General features: G+C 37.8%; 1 protein-coding gene across 1 annotated transcript in view; it reads right to left on the reverse strand.

Moving 5' to 3' along the window:
* Positions 1-7,540: 7,540 nt before the first annotated feature.
* Gas8 (Growth arrest specific protein 8) overlaps positions 7,541-22,877 on the reverse strand; it is a 40,067-nt gene continuing 24,730 nt past the window's right edge. The window contains exons 2-5 of the mRNA XM_067780971.1: positions 21,763-21,805; positions 10,091-10,255; positions 9,712-10,015; positions 7,541-8,754 (exon numbers count right to left, since the gene is read on the reverse strand). Of these exons, the coding sequence (XP_067637072.1) occupies positions 7,836-8,754; positions 9,712-10,015; positions 10,091-10,255; positions 21,763-21,805 (1,431 nt within the window). The 3' untranslated portion in view covers positions 7,541-7,835. The remainder of the gene's footprint in view (positions 8,755-9,711; positions 10,016-10,090; positions 10,256-21,762; positions 21,806-22,877) is intronic.

Here is a 22,877-nt window from a genome sequence, read left to right on the forward strand (position 1 = left end):
CACCTACCATACCGAAGATCCTGGGTTCACGCCCGGACAAAGCAACATCAAAATTTTAGAAACAAGTTTTTTCAATTAGAAGAAAGTTTTTCTAAGCGTGGTCGCCCCTCGGTAGTGATTTGGCAAGCACTCCGAGTGTACTTCTGCCATGTTGTTGTTGTTGTTGTAGCGATTAGTTACTCCCCGAAGGCTTTGGGGAGTGTTATCGATGTGATGGTCCTTTGTCGGATACAGATCCGATACGCTCCGGTAACACAGCACCATTAAGGTGCTGGCCCGACCATCTCGGGAACGATTTATGTGGCCACATTAAACCTTCAGGCCATTTCCCCCACTCCCCACCCTCAAGTTCCATGAGGAGCTTGGGGTCGCCAGAGCCTCGTCTGTTAGTGAAACGGGATTCGCCGCTCGAAGGTGAGGTTGACAATTGGGTTGAAGAAGCTATATATTGCGCTACACAACCCCTTGAATCCCAAAAACAAATTTTCATCTGCCATCAAAAGCTTCTTAGTGAAAACTCATCTGCCTTGCAGATGCCGTTCGGAGTCGGCATAAAACATTTAGGTCCAGTTCCGCCGATTTGTATGAAAAGTTTAAAAGTTGCACAACATAAATTGGAAGAGAAGCTCGGCCTAAAATCTCTTCGGAGGTTATCGCACCTTACATTTATTTTTTTTATTGAAAACTAATTTGACTCAAAAGAAAGACATGCATTTTTCAAACCAAGCTTGAAAATGATAATAAGTTATGGATCTAATGTGCACTCGTAACCACTATTTAACATATTTCCTTAATCCTATTCACCATTTCAGAGCTATTGCGATTTAAAAAATTGATTTCAATCACGGTCTTTTTTGTTGTATATTCTAAAAAGAGACCGCTTGCGCTCTCTGATCTTGATTTGCCTGGGTACGGGTCTAGGTTCAAACCCCGGGCAAAGCAACATCAAACATTTTAGAATTAAGGTTTTTCAATTAGAAGAAAATTTCTCTAAGCGGGGTCGCCACTCGGCAGTGTTTGGCAAGCGCTCCGGGTGTATTTCTGCCATGAAAAGCTCTCAGTGAAAACTCATCTGCCTTGCAGATGCCGTTCGGAGTCGGCATAAAATCATGTAGGTCCCGTCCGGCCAATTTGTAGGGAAAATCAAGAGGAGCACGACGCAAATTGGAAGAGAAGCTCGGCCTTAGATCTCTTCGGAGGTTATCGCGCCTTAAATTTATTTATTTATTTTTAAGGGTAAAAATAATCTTTTGGAAAATATGGGAAACCAACACACAAATTCATTCCAAAATGTATCCAATTTGTCCTATATTGGTGGGTAGTTATCCATTATGCTATCGGTTGAATTAGTTTTAATCTGTAATCCAGCGTTTTTCAAAAATATTTAGCCAATAATGCATGCCGTTGCAAATATTTAAGTTTACCCAGTAAACATTTTGAGTCGAAAAAGAGTCGGAAAAATATCTAAATTGGAGCCTTTACAGCCGGTATGTGCTCATTTGGGAGGCCGAAACCAATGTATTTCCTTCTTGCAATGGTCGTCCTATATGAGCCTATTAACGTAAATCATTTGAGCCTAAAAAAGATGCTTATACAATAGGGCGGGTCGATTTAAAAATCGCTCATTGCTCTGTGAAAATCGTATTCTAGGGATCAAAATAAGGAACTTTGACGAAGGAACCATACCTCTAAAACGAATTCTGATGTCCCCCCCTTTGGGTCGAACTTTTGGGTAGGGGCAATTTTAATTCTACCTGCTGTGTCTTGTGGTGGCTTAAAAACAACAACACAAGTAATTTTACGATCTGCAATTGTGTCACAGTGATACCTTCATTTTTTAAAATGGTTGAATAAAAAACCCACACAACTATGTTTACGACATGCAAATGCATCACAGTGATGCCTTGCTTTTAAAAGGGGGTTGTAAAAACGCTAATTTCTAATAATTTTTTAATTTCTTTTCTATTACTAAGTTAAATTCATTTTTTCATTTACATATGTTCTGACTAAATAAATTTCTAAAGAGAAAAAAAAATAAACTCCAAAAAGAAAAAAAACATAGGCATTTCAAAGTGGGATTTTTCAAAATTTGCAAGTTCGACCCAAAGGGGGGGGGGGGGGGGCATCAGAATTCGTTTTAGAGGTATGGTTCCTTCGGCAAAGTTTCTTATTTTGATCCCTAGAATATGATTTTCACAGATCAATGGGCGATTTTTTTGCCTCCCCATAAATCGACCCGGCCTATTATACAATAAAAGAATAGGAAGGGTAAAAATAATGTACAAATGTAATTCATTTTGTATTAAAATGAACAGTGATCGTAACAAAGTTTCAAAATTTGTTCCAAACTCGCTGTGACGAACATAAATAGTTGATAAATGATAATTTTTGCATGCAAGATTAGGAGCTTTTAGGCCGTTAAATAAAAGGCAAAAATTAAATTTCCTTTTACCCTCCTACGCGTTTCGACGCTTTTCTGATTCCTATATTGCCCACTTATTTTGGATTCGTTTCGGATTCTTAAATTATGAGCGCCGTGAGCCTGTTTGTTTGGGTAAATATGTGTCCCTTATAAATATCCTCTTACAGTTCTGGAGTTTAATATGGTTCAAAAGCTTCAAAAATGCTATCACCTTAGAGTCTTTTATGACTCCGATTTGATGAAATTATAAACAAACGAAAAATATTAGAATTAGTAAACTAGGCAGCTCCGGAAAAAAACTCTGAAATTTTTCTGCGACAATTGATTCTAAATAAATAATTAACTCAACTAATACTTATTTCATTTCTATCTTATCCTCATGTGAGTTTTATCACATTCTCCCCTATGTTTTCCGCTTCGGATATATGTAAAAAATTCTTCCTAAAAGCCCTGAAGTAGTGTCATTAAAAGGCTCAAAATTAGCAGTATATGACGCCAATAAGGCTCATATATGATATCGGAAGAAGGTCTGTATAAGACTTATGTTAGAGGCAAAATATAAGCATATAGCATTCGCTTCAGGTTCCTAAATGAGTTCATAACGAGTGCAAACGATCCAAAGTTTGGACTCCTTTCAGACTAATTGTTGACTCCGAGTGTTTGCTGGGTTGTTTGTTTAAAATAAAAACGAAATTTTTTTAATTTCAAATGGCGTATAAATTTAATTGCTGAATTGTAATTCCAAGCAGCCTCGATTCAAACGATTTTTAAATACGCAAAAAAAGATACAAAAAAGGAATATTCCGGGTATTTTCCCGGTATTTACCCATAAAAATGGTAAATACCCAGTAGAATCCCAACTCTAATGATAGTTCATCAAATATACTATCAATGAGGATTTATATGGAAAAGAACATAGGTACTCACGACTTCCGTGACATATATAAATTCTACAAATTCTGCACGTGCTCGAGGGTTTTTTGTTAGCATATAATAAAAAATTTTTGGCCAAGTATGTAATAAGTTGGATATGAAAAATAACTATTCCTGGGATTACTTGTTTTATTGCAAATGTTTTGGTATGAGTGAGTCACAACCACGGTTGCCACAGCATGTTTTTTTTTTTTTTTGACCAAAAATGGCAATATTCAAAAGCTGACCGGTATGGTCAGTCATGTCGAGGAGATATTTTTCTTTTGGCCACCTAGTGAAAAATCCTTAAAAAATGCCCTGTTGTACATGTTGAAGATATCCCAAAGCTCTTTGTTGGAAATAGTGCCCTCTCGTTTACTGAAAAGATTCGAAATTTGGGTTTTGTGATAAACTCCAAGTTGACCTGTATTGATCACGTTAATAAAATCCTAAGTAATGTTTATTCTATTTTGCGCCGTTTAAGAGCTTCTGCTTCTTTTACACCTTTGGAGACCAGGAAAAAGTTAGCTATACAATTGATTGTGCCACACGTAACATACTCTGGGCTTGTCTACAGTCAATTAAATTCTGCTTCGAGCCATAAAATTGATGTTGCATTTAATAATATAACGCGTTATGTCTATGGCCTTAAAAAGTATGACCACATCTCCACATGGAGGTGCAAAGTTCTAGGATGCAGTCTTTTTGATTATATTGCTGCACGAAACTGTATATTTATGTTCAAACTTATTGAATTCAAAACACCAAATTATCTTTATGAAAAACTAAAATTTTCCAAGTCTTCTAGACGCCGCAAGCTAATAATACCACGATATTTATATTTGTCCTCATCGAGGCTGTTTTTTTGTTAATGCTGTAAGGTCTGGAACTCCATTCCTGACTCTCTCAAGGCTGATATGGGTAGGAGCAACTACGGGAAGCTAGTTCATAGTTACTTCAATTCAGTGTGATTAATGTGGTTACAACATAATTTCATCTATATTCTATTCTTTCTTTCTTAATAAACTTAAGCACTTTCATGTTCTTATCAAACATGTATTCTAGGTTAAGTATTAAAGTTGTTATAACAACTTCAATTTTATATTATTTATTTTGTTTTAAAACTTGCTGATGTACTTAAAAAGACTTTGTCTTACAGATACAACCACTATGTCAAATAAATAAATAAATAAATAAATAAGTAAATTTCGAATATAAAATTCTAATATCAAATTTATTTGTAATCAATTTTCGAATCAAGTAAGCAGGCGTAGTTTATGGTAAATATTTATATTATCATTGACATTAAGCAATGGAGCAGATGGATTAGTTGGTGTTTTTCAGAGGTGGAATAAAAGGAGAGGTTGGGACTTAAGTTGGTTCGAAGTCTATGAGAAGGCTTTTAGTGATTATTGCAAGCAGCGTTTCTTTGATTTAAGAAAATTCTTGCGAAGAGGTTATATTACTGTTGGAGATCATTCAAAATATCTATCGAATTTGCAGCATATGCCTAACAAACTTGGATTATTAATTATAAGTTACCTCCTACGTCCACGTCTGTGGTTGGTTGTTGTGCTACCCGGCAATGGAGCCGGGCCCAAGTAGCGCTCTAGTCGCCATTTTTTTGTGGTACTTAGGTCGCGACATTATTGCACCTTATCAATTAAAGCACATTTCTAGAACGCCGCTGCATCGAAGGTTCCAACCAGGTTTACTTAGTTCGCTCACAGCCTATTTCTTCTTTTAAAGTCTGCGTTCGACCTGTTTCTAAGAGCATATGCCTTGTCGGTTAGCCAACCACAAATTTCAAGCGCTAAACAATTCTTAATGCTGCCCTGTACTGTTTCAGGGCTCTCTTACATTCCTTGCTTCTTACCGTTCTCCAGTCTTTCTCTCTGTTCGAACGATCAACTCGCACATTCATTGTGCCATTTCATCTGACGTTTCCAAGCATGGAAAATCAAATAAGCTCTATATTTTCTATTACATTTTCCGTTAAAGACTTTAAAAAATGGATGAATCAGCCCACTAAACAAGAAAAATAAGTCATAAAAATTTAAATGATAATGTTTTCAAAAAATACCACCTTCCCAAATTACCTTTTACCTTGCAACTTTTAACGCTACATCTTATCTGTTTGCTGGCTTCAATTTATCATTCTTTTTCTCGTTCATTTTCAAGTTCAGCTGCAGTTTACCTGTTTTCATGAACTCTTCTTAAATATAAATATAAATGCTTTTCATTTACACCGTTAGTTGGCCAATGGCCAAGATATGCAGCAGCCAAAACATAGTCAACGCCAACGCCAACGCCAAAACCATTACCACAGCCAATGGACAGCACAATTTTTGAATAATGGACTTGATCGGATGCAAGTGACGCCAACATGCCATTCCCACTGCCACACGTTGCCAACAACACCACTCCATTTTAATGTTGTTGCTGTTGCTTTGCCTGCTGCCGCATCAATGTGCCAGTAAATCATTGCACATAAAGCGAAAGTTTTCATTCATGTACCAGGCAGACAAAAAATAGGAAAAATGCAATAAAAAAATGATATAATGAACCTGTAAAAAGGCGTATGGAAAGAAAGTAAACGAGAGGCACAAGTCAGAGCCAATAGGGGATGCTAAGCGATTGAATTGTCGTGACGCTGTATTCAAAGACACGTGAAGTCGGGCACCGTGATGCTCTTTTACGAAGGTTTGCATACTGTTCAATTTTGATTTGGTTGGGAAGATAAAACTTCCAACTTTTGGCACCGCCGGACCATCAAAGTTCGCTTTCGTATTGTGTAAGTAGGTATTTATAAATTTTTTAAGAGCGACCGGGGCACAACACGTTTTTCCTAAGTGTGGTTTCTAAGAAAATGGTGGATTTGGCTTGATGTGCCTACTTTTTACCATAGACTTTTTCCAGCGCTAACAAGTGGGGTTATTTAGATGATCAATTGTACGATTGGTAGAGGTCACTAATAGCGGCTGTTCATTATACACATGTTATGAAGTACGTCTTCCCTCAGTACAATAGAGTAGAAATAGTTTCCTTTGCCGGTTAATGATCCGGTACGTTACGAAAAATAGCGCTATTAACGCATTGATATGCCCACGATGAGCTTCTAGGTCTTTTAGCCCCTCCAGGGTTCGCCCCTTGTAGGTGAGGTTGACAATTGGGCTGGAGAAGCTAAATTACGCTACGCAACCCCTATAACCCCAGTGCGAATAGTGACGCCCATCAGAAGTTTCTTTTTGTTTGTCATTAACGTGTTAAACAACGACTTCTTCTTGGATACCTCTTCTGTACCAGTATTTAAGTCGGAGCCCTTATGTCCAAAGCAGGTTTCAAAGTCAACTTCTTCTAATATGTACTTTTGGTAGAAGCATCAGCTCTGTTTTTTCTGCTGCCAGCTAGGTCCGCACGAGTCTAGACACTCTGTTGTGCGTTACCTGGTTGAGATTTCTCCCTGCTTCTCGTCTACGAATCCAGCTAAGAATACGATCTCTAAGATAGCTTGCGACAGCGTGTTGTAGGTACATGAGGTTGGAAATCTTTGCTCCAAGGCGGATTTGGTTTAATCTAGCTGTGCTAAGCCTTCGATTGCGTTCATTTTAAAGTTAAAGCTGCTGAAGAAATCCTTTCTTCCGCGGCTATTTCCGTCTGCTGTGATCAGGAATTCTAAATTTCTGCCTGATACCGAGCCACCGGCAGAATCATGCCTAGTGAAGTCCACTAGACCAAAACTACATATAAGATGATTGATTGCTCTTCCCCCAGGTTACCTTGTAAAACTTCCCTCAGTGCATTTGAAAATTCTCCGTACAAGGATTGCGAGACCATCAGCAAAGGCAACCGCTTGACAGTTCTTAGTCTATAGGTTGTTAGACCCTGAAGTAGGTCATTCATAACAACCTAAAGTAGGCGAGAAGGACCACTCCCTGTGCCGTTCCTTGTCTTACCTTTCTCTAAGTCATCAGTCCCACATGCCCCATCTCGACCGTTCTGCCACCAAGCAGTCTGCTAATGATTTAGAGGAATCTAAAGGAAGGCCAAAAGTAGCAATGATTCCAAAGACTAATTAGTCGATACACTATTTCGAAATGTTCGGGTGCAATTTGGACTTACTTAATGTAATTTGGACTGGTATATATATAACCATCCGCCAACATAAATTCTCAACCCACATTAGTCGAAGTATACTTACTTCTCTGTACTTCTTTATTGTATATCAAGGTAATACGATAACGGACAAACATGTGTACATTTATATAAATATAAATAGATATGCATTTTTTTTCTTTTTAAATATGCTTGCATATTCAAAATACACATGTATTTGCTCCACACAGTCCATTAGCTCCTTGTCTAAATGCCAGCTTAAAGGATATGTAAAGGACGAAGCAAAAAGAAAAGTGCAAACGAAATTCAAATGACTAAGAAATCTATAAGCTCACTGTCTACTACTCGACCATTGTTGGGCATTTTTGGCAAACATTCTTCATCTTCATTGATTTTTGGTCACCAGGCCAGCTGGGCCGCATAAATAACGATGTCTCTCCGACAAGCGTAACGGCTCGAAGCCCAATTCAGCTTGCGGTATACCAAATTGTGCCAGCTTGCTCTCATATGTGGCGAGTAGGTCATCATGTGCCTTGGCAACGCGCACCAATTCGTAACGCAACTCATCGATCAATTTATTCTTCTCATCCAAAGTTGACGTAATTTGCTTCTCAAGTATTTGCTTAGCATCGCCAGTAGCGCCACAAATCATTTGAGTTTGTTTCAGTAATAAATCACGTTTTTCGCCATCGCGTTCCATCATACTGATCTTGCGTTCGAGGAGAACATTTTTCAGTCCCGTCTTTTGTTGCAACTCACTAACAACTTCATCGAATTTTGTTTTCAATTCTTCACGTTCTTTTTTCAGTGTATCATTACGCAGGAGCAAAGTCTCCGTTTCCCATGTGAGCGCTTTCAGTTGTTTCTCTATATAAGCGTTACGTACTTTTAGGCGCGCCAACTGGTTACGATCACGTTCGAAATGTTCCATCTTACGTCGCATATCGGCCAATTCAGTTTGTGCAGCTTCAAGGGGCTCCTTCAGTTTTCGATTCTCTGCCGATACTTCAGCGGCTGTACGATCACTACGTTCAGATTGCTTACGTAGCACCTCGATTTGATCTTTCAAACTGCTAATCAAGCCCAAATTGTTGAGCGTAATGTCATTGTAGTAGTTTTTCATGTCATTAAAGGCTGTATCGTGACTCTCTATGAGTCGTTGGATTTGTGTATTCTTACGCTCTTCCACCTCGAACATTTGCATTCGATAGACAAGCTCGATTTCGTTCTTCAACGCTTTCATCTTTTCTTCGTGCAGCAGCTCCATATCCTTTGCTTCGCGTTGGAATTGAATGCGTGCTTCGCTGGGAGAAAGAGGGAAAAAGTTATGTATGGGTTATTTTTTTTCTTTTGCATAGTAAATTCACTAAGTCATACAAAGCAAGATGGATTGCCTTCTCAATTGATATGGGCTTTGGTTAACAATGACTTAGAATGAAGTCATTACTACTTCCAACTTCCATCGAAGTCCAGTTTTTTTTGCACTTTCGTTATAGGTTTTCGATGCAATTCGTGGATGGACGTATTTACTTAATGGGGCGAACCACTGTTAAAGCAATAACAACTAGTCCTATAATGGGCTCCGTGCTTACATCTAAAAACCCCCGAACCAGCATTTTTCGCTTTAACAAAATAGAGGAAAGATCAATATGACTCAAAAATATGGAAGTGTGCTATAGAAATTAATTGATCACCCCTAACAGGACTTGACCTCAGTCACATCGTAATCTTGATCATGCCTAATACGAAAACAATCGACTTTCGGTTGACATGGATGCCACTGCGTAGTTCGGATGTAGGGATAAGAAGTTACTAGCAAATCCTCACTTAATCTTCGTCTGTAGTATACATTAGAAAGTTCTTTACAGGGCCCTCCTAAAAGCGGATATAAAGGGATGACCTAAGGTGATGTAATTGGTTCGTCGTGAAAATTTGCCAATATATTTTCTGTGCAACATTCTCACCCCAGCCCTTCTGGTTCTGGAACGCAACCCCCTCCTGAGAGCTCTGTGACGACAATAGTGTTACGTCCTCCAGCCAACCATACTCTCGCGCCGTTTGACGAGATCGGCGCCGCCAAGAATGTTCTTGGTCAATTCTCCTTAGAATGCTGTGAAGAATATCGACCGTTGGGGCGCTCCGATGTCTTTCATTTCCGAGACGGCCGCTTACTTCTCGCAGCTCGGTTCGAGTACGCTGATTTTTCAGGAAGCTAACTAATCGTAGTGCCCCCTCGTTTTCACATATAACCACATACTCACGCCAAGTCATCGTTATGTTTCATCTTCAGCTGTTGTACTTGTAGATCAAACGTGTCTTCGCGTTCGCGCAATAATCTGCGTAATTCGCGTTTATCTTTAAGTAATTCTTGTTCTTGTGCCACATGATCTTCCTGTGCTAGCTTTAACTGAGTCATTGCCTCAGCGCGTATCTCACCAACTTTTCCTTGATTTTCATATTGCAAATGTTTCATCTGTTGCATAATATGTTTGGTATCAATGTCGGCCAACTCCTGTGCCATCTCAACTTCATGATCCTTGTTACGTATCTCAGTGCGCGATTCCTCTATTTTATTTACAAATATAAAAGTAATCAATAAGAAGCACCCTTTTCTATTTGTCACATTCATCTCACACATACCCAATTGTCCTCTTGTGATTTCCCAGAATGTTCGTATTTTATCTCGTTCCAATTGAAAGAAGTTGCGCTCTTCACGTTCACGTTCCATCTCCTCTTTCAATTTCAATGCAAACTGCTCCAATTGGTCTCGTGTCATGGTGGATGTGTCCACTCCATCAATTAGCACTAAAAGCAATGAAAAGTGAAATCAATTGAAGCTAATCGAAATCAAATCACAAAGAAATCACAAATACAATTGCGTCTGTCGAACTCGGATGTGAGTTCGATATTTTCTATTTTTAATTTTTAATTCGATTGTTAAATGTAATGATATAGATATGTTAACACCAAGGACGAACTTGTTCTTGTATTATTTGGTATGGGGAAATAGCTGCTGTGCTAGTCATCAGCGTGGCTAAAAGTTTTACACAGTAATGAACAAATACGTAAGTGAATTCGTTTAGTATCGTGAATTTTATCTATATATATAAAAAGAAGTGTACATTTTGATTGTCACTCCATAACTCCAGAACGGCTCGACAGATTGCCATGAAATTTTTAGGAAAGATACAGGAAGGAGAGATGATGGTTAGTTGATTTTGAAATCCCAAATCGGTTTAGCCATATATAAATCAAATTCTGTGTGTGTGTGTGTTCGCTATGGAAACGTATTGCCCACACATCAATCATCACCAAATTTTGGTTATGGGTCCCTTCGATCAACGGGAAGGTTTTAGGCTAAAAATAATTTCGATATATAAAAGGGGCGTGGCACCTCCCATACAAATGGAATCTTTGGTACTGCATACCTTTGAAGGTATATATGCCAGAACATTGAAATTGAATGAGGAGTTATATGAGGTCAATCCCTAACACCACCAAGAAAATGCGGAATTTGGAGAAAGGGGCCGTGGCACCTCCCATACAAATGGAATCTTTAGTAATGCATAACTTTGAAGGTATACATGCCAGGACATTGAAATTCAGTAAGGAGTTATATGAGGTCAATCCCTAACACCACCAAGAAAAGGCGGAATTGGGAAAAAGGGGGAGTGGAACCTCCCATTCAAATGGAATCTTTGGTACTGCATAACTTTGAAAGTATACATGCCAGAACTTTGAAATTCAGTAAGGAGTTATATGAGGTCAATCCCTAACACCACGAAGAAAATGCGGAATTGGGAAAAAGGGGGCGTGGAACCTCCCATTCAAATGGAATCTTTGGTACTGCATAACTTTGAAGGTATACATGCCAGAACATTGAAATTCAGTAAGGAGTTATATGAGGTCAATCCCTAACACCACGAAGAAAATGCGGAATTGGGAAAAAGGGGGCGTGGAACCTCCCATTCAAATGGAATCTTTGGTACTGCATAACTTTGAAGGTATACATGCCAGAACATTGAAATTCAGTAAGGAGTTATTTGAGGTCAATCCTTAACACCACCAAGAAAATATGGAATTGGGAAAAAGGGGGCGTGGCACCTCCCATACAAATGGAATATATTATACTGCATATATCTGGATGTCCTAATTGTAGGATAATTAAAATTGGTAAGGACGTTAAGTCCTAAAACCTCCAATAAAATGTGGAATGGGGAAAAACTATGGCTGCCATACAAACTTAAGTTATTTTAACACCTAAACTTTGACTGCATTGTTGAGTTTAGCTGGTATGCCTTTTGGACGTTTAGTAATCTGCCGCTTTATAAAATTGTTTAGCTTCAGTCTATCTACATCTTCTATAAAAATCAAATTCTGTGTGTGTGTTCCCTATGAAAACGTGTTTGCTATACTTCGATCATCACCAAATTTTGGCTCGAGGTTCCTTCGATCAAGACGAAAGTTTTTCATATTTCAGAATTAAGAACTTTAAATTTAAATGTTTTTGTTTTTTGGCTATGCGAAAGAACTCTCTTAGCTCCCAAAAATGATCATGTTAACAAAATAAATGACCACTTTCAAAATCAATTTCCTGGTGAAGTGACGAAATATAAATCGATCGACACAGTTACAGATGAAGATAAAATTGTGAATTATCCAAATGAATTTCTATACTCCTTAGAACCAAAAGGATTGCCTTCGGAATGTAACCAAAGCAACAATCATCAGCGGTAAAAGCAATACAATAATATAAAATAAGATACAATAAGATACAAGAATAAAATGTTTTAACAGAGAATTTCCCCAAAATATGCGTACAAAATTCAATTCAATTTACAGAAAAATAAATTAAATTATCAACAAACAAAACAGAAAAAATAACGCAACATCCATTCGATCTCGGGCGTTACAAAGTGCGCCTGGTAAAGCTAGTTACATATAAAATATAAGCGTCTGAGCTCTTGTGGCTAAGCAGACAATCTATAGGGCCGATTTTCTCAGCTCAAGTCTTAAAATTGCATGCTTTTGCAACAGATTTACATGGGGGTATTTCTTTATAGTAATTACATTAAAAACATGTTAAAATGTTTAATTTTACAACAGGGCCAAGCATTGCCTAAATGGCTTGTCATTCAAACGGAGAAAACGAACATACGACATGGTGCTTTCTAATCACCTCTAAAAGGACATTGAGAAGGATGGAAAGAGGATAGGGGCAGGGAAAGGCAGAAGTATGACCAGATGGAGGGTTGGAGGAAGAATGAGAGGTTGGAGGCAAGAAAAAGGGAGAGGAAGAAAAATAAAGAGTTAAAGAAGTAGAGAGAGGTATTAGTACAGATTCAGAGGAAAGAAAGGACGTGAGAGAAAAGCAGTGGGACAGGATGTTGAAAAATATAAGTCTTCACCATAAGTTAAAAATAAACAAAAATAAAAATGTAAGGCGCGATAATCTCCGAAGAGATTTTGGGCCGAGTTTCCCTTCTAATTGTTATGTCACGGAAACGCGCAAATACTTACTAAACAAGTACAATAAAGCGAAAGCCGGTTCAATATTCCGTTCAGTTTATCCTGTATGGATCAAAAACTCTCATTCTCGAAGGAAATCTTTTACGTCGGAGCTGCTCCTCATCCTCTTACACCGAAATATCTTTGAACCCAACATTCGCCCAAGGAACTGCTACCGCTATATGTGCCGGAAAATTTGTATTTAAGGCACTCACACTTTCGCCAATAGGATATTTGTTGCGGAATGTTCTTGTCGTTATCTCCGAAATTTTTCGTCCCTCATACCGTGGGCACCTTATATCAGCACATAATATATATAAATGTGATAACGGTCCATTCAAGCCACCATTATTGATATTCATGGCGAAACTTTTTTACGGATGTTGTGACGTGCACATATACATATAAGTATGCTGTCACAGGGGCTACGATAACACATACGGCCAAGCTGCTAAAAATCCTAAAGTCGGTAAAATTTTCCTAGACCAGTATAAGCAAACTAAATGTGAGGGGCATCTCAATGGCTATGGTTGCAGGTGCGAGAAGGCTCTGCTATCGAGTTATCGGCATCTGAGATTACAATTACATAAAATCGTAGAGTAACCGTGATCTTAGTTCTGTATTCAATTCTAATGAGCGTCCGAAGATTGTTCGGACATCGTTTACTCATTCCATTACGCTATGATTTTCAGTTGTATTTTAAGAATACAGGACTTATGAATTATTTGAATTATGAGTGATGAATTAGAATTATAAATTATGGATTATAATTCATTATAAATGAATTATGGATGACGAATAATGAATTCCGATATATGATTTTTGGATTATGAACCAGGCTTATGTATTACGCATCATGAACTAGTAATTTATTGTATAATATTTTAGTTATGAATTATAAATTATAATTTATGAATTACGAGTTATGACCTATAAATTGTGAATTACGCATCATGAATTATGAAGAATTATAAACGGCAAATTAAGAATTATGAGTACTGAATTATTAACTATGAGTTATGAATGACGAATTATAAATAATGAATTATGATTTATGAATTATGAATTACGAGCTATGATTTATGAATTAGGAGTTATTATGTATTATGACTTGTGAATTATAAGAAGCAAAGAAGCCCCAATACTGTTTTTGCTTATGTGGCTAACTTGAAATAAGCAAGAAAAGTTTGTAGTTTTTACATTATTTAAATGTAATATTTACACGAAAAATAATGCAAACTTTGCATCATGCATAGAATGCTTTTGGATTTAGAAAAATTTAATAATTTGGATTTAGCTCTTTTCTAAATGTAAATTTAACATTTAGGCTATTCACGTAGGCGTGCTTATCAGCTTATGTGCTTATACTTTTAATTCTATTACAAAAACAAAGCATGCTGAACAAAATAATTTTCAAACAGATAAATTGATAATCTGAGTTCTGTTAGCTTTCTTGCAGTGTTTTAAATAAGTTTTTAGGTCTTCTCAATAAATCTTGGAACACAAATGTAAAAGATTCAGGCAATAAAAATAAATAAACAATAAATTACCAACTAGCAAATTGCTTAAGTAGCTGCCTCATTAAATTATAGGGGCGAGTAATATATAAAAATTAAAGTAGCCAATAGAAAAAATTAGCAAACATGATGCCAACGACTGTGTCTAGGCTCCGGGTGTGAGGATTTTTAATTGCTGTGAGCAATTTGCTACACACCGGGTCCTTCGCCGTTGCACGCGAAGTACACAAGTGGAGTACTCGCACGGTTTTCTTTTCATGGGGATTCTCATACCCAGTGTGGAGCAAGTGCAATGAATTTTTTGTGGCTCTCTATTTTGTGCAATTATTTTCTATTTTTATTTTTGCTTTTACCACAATTTTTCATTGTTCAAAAATTTTTTTTTCCTCACACACATATGAGTCAGTGTGCAATTATTGTGTGGCGTTACCTATGGGATACGGTATTTAGTAAGTATACAAGTTGCTAATGGACAGCGCGGGTGAGCTAAATGTGATGTGGAAACGACGCTTAGCTAGCACTGACCAACAACTACTCTCATATATATATATACTTATTACTGTGTTGAAGGAGGTACCGCAGACTGAAGCTGATTGCGTCTCGTCTGAAAACGGGCACTTGAACAATTGCGTGGTGGTGTTTGGAAAGTCACACATACTACTGTTAGGTAAAAGTAAAAGTCTCGATGCAGAATTTACTGTCCATTTTATCCAGTTTTTTTTTTACAGTACGTACACTAGGGTGGGTCAAATTTATTGTTGCAAGGGCACATCCAGTTTCGGAATCTATGGGTCATACTTGGTAATATTGTCCGCGGGACCATAGGTCGGAAGTGTATTTCGAGATTCCCAAATTTTGTTAGAAAATTTTCCCAATCCGAATAGCGGCTCTCACAAATAAAATACATGAAAATAACTGTCAAATTCGGATTCGGATTGGGATAAAAAATCTTCTATCAAAATTAGGTAGGCTCGAAATTCATTTCAGACCTATGGTCCCATGGACAATATTACTCAGTATGACCCAAAGAGGAAAATTCAAATGCTTCTTAAAATACTAAAAAATGCACACGCAAAAAGGAGTATGCGCAGAAAAACTTTATATTCTGGAAGTTAGGGGATTTTGAATTGTAGGCCTGAGGAAAGTACAAAATGTACACAAACGTATAGGAGGATAAAGGAAAACCTCGTTTTTAAGTTACCACAACCGTTTTGTGCCCGTGCCCTGGGCTTGTAAGCCTAGGGCTCCAGCTATTAGCAGTAATACAGCTTTCAGGTCTAGAATCAGCAAGTGGCATATGTCCTAGAAAGTTTCTAGTATTTGCCAAGAGGACGGAGTTATTTTATAACATAGGTCCTGGTAACACTACGGACTCATTCAGTCTATATGAGGTCCTCATGGACCGGCCAGTTCAACCTAACCTAACCACCACCGGTGGCTTTTATATAGAAACCAAAGGTCACAAAAACGTTAGATCATCCAACAGCAGAACTTAAAATATCGGGACGTGGTTTTAGTTTAGCTCTTTTTTTAATCGGTAAATAGATCACTGGTATCTCTTAAGTCATGTGGTGGTAGATGCAGTTAAGTATTGAGAGCGTATGTGTGGTTGCATGGTTGATGTATGGGAAGGAGCTTCTTACTTCTATTGCTGCAGTTATTGGAAGAAAATAAGAGAAAAAATACTTGATTTCATACATCAGTACGTACAGTCCATTCGACAAAAGGCTAATAATATTTGAAAAATAGATCGAGTTGCTAGCAATGTTGAATTTTTAATTCAACAAAGTATTACGTTTTACTGTCTTCGTGCGTAGAGAGCAGAGGGTAGAAGCTAGTAGTATTCCAGATCATTCCCCTGTATTGGTTGGTTGCTAAGCTACCCGGATACAATAACTAGCGGACAGGTGCAATTTTTATACATTAGCTTCTAGATCCTGTTGTCGTTGGCGTAATTTATGCCACATTTAGCAGTTTTCGCAAGTTCCGACCGTATATAGCTGCCCAAAGTTTGAAACCTTATGTGTGATAGATTTGGGAAATTTCCCAAATTGTGTGTACCTATGTCTTTTAAGTTCCCTGCACCACAACGACTGCATATGCTGTTGAATGGGATCCCTATTCTCTCAGCGGGTATATCCAGCGGACAGTGTGATATAATTGTGGCAGCAATTCTAAGATTTCCGTCTTAGATCTGTTTGGAAAATTCTAAGTTTATTTCATATCATAAGTCTGTCAGATTTGTATAGCTGCCCTACAGTCGTCCACGGAGTGGCAGTTACAGATAGCTATATCCTGGAATCTGTTATATATGTATATTTTGAATGATGTGAATTGATGATACATCTCGGCGCTCTAGTGAAATAAATATAAACAAATACAAGACGCGATATATCTCCGAAGGGATTTAGGCCGAGCTTCTCTTCCGATTTTCGTCGTGCTCATTTTATACATGTTTTATGTCGATTCTGAATGACATCTGCAAGGCAGATGAGTTTTCACTGAAAAGCTTTTCATGGCAGAAATACACTCGGACTGGGGCGACCCCGCTTAGAAAAACTTATATCTAAATTAAAAAAACAATGTTTCTAAATTTTTTCTGTAGCTTTGATCGGGCCTCACCTTCTAACTCCCGTCAAAACTTAGGTACGACGCGAGATAGTTTGATGTCGAAACCACACCGGAGAGCCCGCAGGTGCTCCAATGGTCGCACTCACGAATTCTAACTGGCTGCTGGATTGGAGTTTCACGTATGTTAAGGTCCAGATGTAAATGGTAATGATCATGTTTAGTACATCAGTTGGGCACAATTTTAGCAATCTGGTTATCAATTCCAAGGCTGGCCGCTGTGCCTTATTCAGCTGTTTAAAAATAAATAAATGTAAGGCGCGATAGCCTCCGAAGAGATTTTAGGCCGAGCTTCTCTTCCAATTTGTGTCGTGCTTCTTTTGATTTTCCCTACAAATTGGCTGGACGGGATCTAGGTGTTTTATGCCGACTTCGAACGGCATCTGCAAGGCAGAGAGTTTTCACTGAGAGCTTTTCATGGCAGAAATACACTCGGAGCGCTTGCCAAACACTGCCGAGGGGCGACCCCGCTTAGAAAAATGTTCTTCTAATTGAAAAACTTTTTTTCTAAAATTTCGATGTTGCTTTGCCCGGAGTGTGAACCCAGGGCATACGGTGTGGTAGGCCACCAGCTGTTTAATATTTTGTTATTTGTCCAAGGCAGGCCACCATTCTATCTCCCCAATACGTTAATCTGCAGCAGAAAGTCACACCACGTGTTTAAGATTTAGACACCAGTTTTTGATAAATGTTCTTTTAATGGATATAAGCAGGCCCTTTCCAGCCTGCAATTTATGTTAATTTTCCAGGATAGCTTGCAGTTTATCTAGATGTCAAGATATGGTACCTTATGTATGAAATGCGAGAGTTCGCTCAGATGCGATCTGGTTTGTTTCTTTTTCTATACAGACAAAATTCCCACCTTTTTCTAAGGAGTTCGATTCCGATTAAATGCTACACATTTACATACATATGTATAACGCCATTTTATTTTTGTAGGGAGGGAGGGAGTAAAATTAGCCGTACTTTTGAGGGAAACGCATCTGAAACAGCGTTAATAACGTTTTTATCGAGTTCACTACTACAACTCAAAGAAGCGGCGATAGAACTCTTCACTGGGGAGTTGTTGCTACTACTAGCTCTTATTACCCTATTTTCCAGTATTGATTATGTTCATACATCTCTGCCTAACATCCCTACTTGGAAGATCTCTGGTGCCACCATGGCGTATGAGTGACCGTATGCGCGTTTGTTGTTGGGTAGTAGTTTGTGGCAAAAGCAATTATCCGCTCAGTCGTGAAAATTAAGCAAAGAGACAGCAGCTGCACTGCAACCACAATTGACTCACGACTTTCTATATATGTATGTATATTTACATTACCTCAAATACTGGCAGTGCTTGCTGGTATCACTCCACACACACCCATGCACATGCTATTCTTAAAATGCCAAAACATTAGATTTACTACTTATATCATTCGCTATGCGTGTGTCGCTTCGTTGGTCGCAAATGAAGTCATTGCAATTTTGGTAAACAAAAAGGGCAAATAAAAAGGTCACAGCACATACAACGTTGATTCCCTTAACAAAATTCGTACACAAGTATGTACACACATATGTGCATATATTATGACTGGAGGTTCACTTGAATTCATATGAAATAACCAACAATTGAGTAATATTTGCAGTCTTTACAGACTTCAATGCCTTCTGCGCTATATTCATGTTGCATGCAACATTTGCTTTGATTACAGGCTTACTTACATTTGTTCACGCACCATGTCGCACTCAAATACGGCTGACTAAATGTTAGAGACATTTTGAAGCCAAAGTACTCTGGCTCATATTATAAATGGCTACATATTTTGCGTCTATTGAATTTAATTGCATTCTAAGTTCATACTGACAATGTGGTTATATGTGCATAATTCCTATTGTGTTTACTGTCTATGCAATTGTGAATGATGTAACATATTGTTGCCTTACACAAAATGTTGTTGCAATAACTCAATATGTTGTCTGACGCAATATGCTATGAGTAATTTTGGTTGATATTGTCTGCTGAACTAAAGCATCGCTAAATTTATTGGATCTGTTTATTATTTATTAAAAACTAAAGGTTTTTTATTTCCAATCTACAAACTATGCGCTAAAGCTGTGAAAAAAAAAATTGCTTTAGAAATTTGCATTCTATCCAATCGGTCATTTCCCTATAAAACTATAAAACTTCAAAGCATGCCATTGTTCAGGCTGAGTATGTTTTTTCTTTTTGCTGTAAATTTGTGTCTCTAAGCCTTCGCTAAATTGCATACAACTGACTTTTTTGTTAGCCAGATATGGTTTTTTGTCATTTATATGGTGTGAAAGACTATAATACAAAGCGCGCGGCTTTTGTTCATGTTATTGCGCCTGGAAATATGCTCGTTAATTATGCTGACGCAAATAGCAAGTACCGTATCGATTTCCGTATCGATGGGCGCGCCATGTGGTTAAAAAAACCCCCAGACTTATGCTACCTAATAGTGATGCTACGGTAGCGAGTTTTCGCCAACCGAAACCAGCCCCGAAATTCCAACATTCGTTAACGCTAAAACTCCATCGCCAAAAAAATATCTAAAACAATATGAAGTGCGCAGGAAAGTATGCAACATTTGGTACCATTGGGTCACAAGGAATAACAGCCTAACTGCTAAACTTTTACCAGAGAATTTTTACGAGAGAAGGAGTTTTATAGCGGATTTTCAGTTACGATCCATTTGCATGTGACACGTCTTGCAATTCCCCATGTTTCCCCAAATGCATGTTAACTTAATATGTCGCAAGACGTAACAGAAAATTCTCTTAACCATTTTCTCTGTTCGTCTGTTACCAAAAAATTCTCTGATCAGAACAAATATTATTGCAAATTTTAATTCTCTGATGTTTTGTAAATAATGTATGATGATTGGTATTGTTTCATTGTAAATTGATTAGCATCATTAAGTAAGGTCTTAGAAGGCATTCATCCAATAGTATGTTTGGTTTGTGTAAAAATTGTCTGATAAGACGGTTAGGTATTCCTATGACCATATGTTACTAAATGTTGCATACTTTTCTGCGCAATTGAAAGTGTACCAGATATTTTGGCGACGGAGTCTTAGGGTTAGCGAAGTTTGGAATTCGGAGCAGGATAGAATATTTATTTTATGATCGTTTTTGAATAGCCTTTGACCCCATCACGACAAAGATTTTATATAAAAAGTTGAAGGGATCCCGACTCGAACTGCGAACAGTCACTTCTTAATTGTTTTTAATCGTTATGTATTTAAGTATATGAAATCTACATAATTCTAACACAATATTGGAAATGAGCAGTGTAACTCATATCGAAAGGAATCCGGGATTATTTCGGTATTGTTTTCGGCTTCAATCAAGGAAACACTTTGAATAGTTTTGCAACTGATTTTGACTTTGGTGACCATGCTGGTTTTATTTTTTAGAATTAATTAGGGGAGATGTCGGTATATTTTTGGAACTATCCCCGAGTTATTCCGTAGTAGTTTCGGAATCAATGCAGAACTATTGAGGAGTTGTGTGGGAAAAGCGGCCAAGGATGGATGTTCCAAGTCCAGTTTTATACCCACACCAAATATTTTTTTTTCTGAAACTGACTTTGTGATATTGCAAAATGTTAGGCCCTGTGCTAGTATTTTGCTTTGTTCTGTTTCATACTCCCATTTTGAGTTTTCATTTGCAGTTTTTATTCTGCTATTTGCTCTGTTTTAAAACCTGAAGTAGCTCGCCGCAGAGCATGAGAAATGCTGTTACTTTTTTATGTTACGATCCTGCTTTTTGCTCTGTTCATGTTCAGAGCCCGGGCAATAGCAGAAAAACTTCACACAATCCCTACCCACCTCACTAAGTCAGTGCTACTCAAAGGAATACAATAATATTTCCGCTTGTTTTAAACGAGATGAGAGCTCAATTAAAGCTTCACCCATCGCTAATTTTAAATCTAGAATTTTTTACTAAAGATAAATATAAATTCCACAAAGGCCTCATAAATTATAAAACGAGAGAAATCAGAAACAACCATAACCGAATTCGAAATTAAAGGTTTAAATCATTCTGTAGTTTCGACATTTCAGTATCGAAATCGAAGCTTCGTTACATCCCTATAAAGCACAGCCAACCAATTTGTTTCCTTAAAATATTTTAAACACACGTTAACCACCAGAGTAGTAGGGTTGGATGTTTTTGTGTGAGTAGCTGATTAGCTCGAAATGCATCATATCTAAATGGCCAACCAGAATATGCACAAATTACTAATAGTCTAATGCTACATTTACACTGCACCAAATGCATAAGTTTGGGTGAAAAATTCCAAATGCAACACGGGGAAGTGAAATGCGTATGAGCCCAATGTAAACGCTTTCAAGTGACTCATTTGCGATTACCGATTTGGGGCCAATGTAAATGTAAAACCTACCTGGAAATGTTTAATATCTTTTTAAGAAAATTCATCCGTAAAATTCTGTGCGTAAACTTCTTAAATTTGTTTTAATGTTAAATTATTTTTTCTCTTAAATTTGTTATAGTGTTAATTTTTTTTTGGTTTTGCAATGTTTCTTCACTTTACCTCAGTCTGGTCAATAAGCAACAAGTATAGTTTTATAGTTTTCGAATAAAATCCCAAATTTTTTTTAAATATCTATGTTTTATATATACGCCAGTACTTACTTGGCGCCTTTTTGCCTTTCTTTCCTTTTCCCTTTTTTGGTGGCTGAAAGAAAGAAAAAAAGTTTTTTCGTTAAAAAACTAAAACAAATTACATACTACTACAACAACTGCTACAACAACGACAACATCATATACTAGTGTCACTATATAGGTTAGGTTAGGTTAAGAGGGCGTGCGTAATTGTTATCCACACTTCCACTCGGGATACATTTTTGTTCATTGTGAGTGCCCTCAATAAGTACAGGGGGGCGGAAAATTCGTTTAGCCCCATTACCTCCTAGTGGCTTCAATGAACCACTTGCTTTTCCTGATAAACCCAAGAAAAAGCGATACGTCCATCTTCCCAACCTCTGCCAGGCTGTCGAAGAAGCGTGAGCCCAGAAATCTGAGCCTTCTTCTTTGAAGCGCCGGACATCGGCAGAGAAAGTGGTAGATCGACTCTTCTTCCTCCACATCCTGACAGCTTCTGCAGAGGGAGCTTGTTGGTATTCGCCAACGTCGGAGCATTAGTGCGATAGCACAATGACATGTGATGACACCCGTAAGTACCCTCACCGCAGATTTGTTCAGTTTGAGAAGGAAGCTGGTGCCTTTCCTATCCAAGCATGGCCATAAGAACCTTGAGACTTCGCAGTCAACCCTATTAGTCCATAGCAAGTTCATTACCCTGTTCTCATATTCATCGATTCTCCCTAGGAGAGAACTTAGCGGCGATCGGACGGAGCTGTCCACCTCACTTATATCTAAGTCGGAACCTTTCCTAACCATCCATCCGCGATTTCATTCCCTTCAATGCTGCTGCGCCCAATGACCCAGCAAAGGGGACATTCATCACTATATATAAATTTTGCGTCTTTTTTTCAATGAAACTTCACTTAATTGTTCAGACTAATTTTTCGGAGTTGTGTGAGGTGTAATTATTGATAGGTTGGTTGCTGTACTATGGCTCTGTTTCTGAAGATTTCTTTCTTTTACCTACTCAGCAAGGCTGTTGGTTTCTTCTTATCACTATCAAGTTGTAACTGTATCCACTTACATTGTGCAACAATTTGAGAATAATTGCCTAAGGACGGACGCACTCCAAATCTGGACTAAAAACCTCGATCCTATAAAGA

Source organism: Eurosta solidaginis, chromosome 4 (assembly GCF_040869045.1).
Source record: "Eurosta solidaginis isolate ZX-2024a chromosome 4, ASM4086904v1, whole genome shotgun sequence".
Classification (NCBI taxonomy): domain Eukaryota; kingdom Metazoa; phylum Arthropoda; class Insecta; order Diptera; family Tephritidae; genus Eurosta; species Eurosta solidaginis.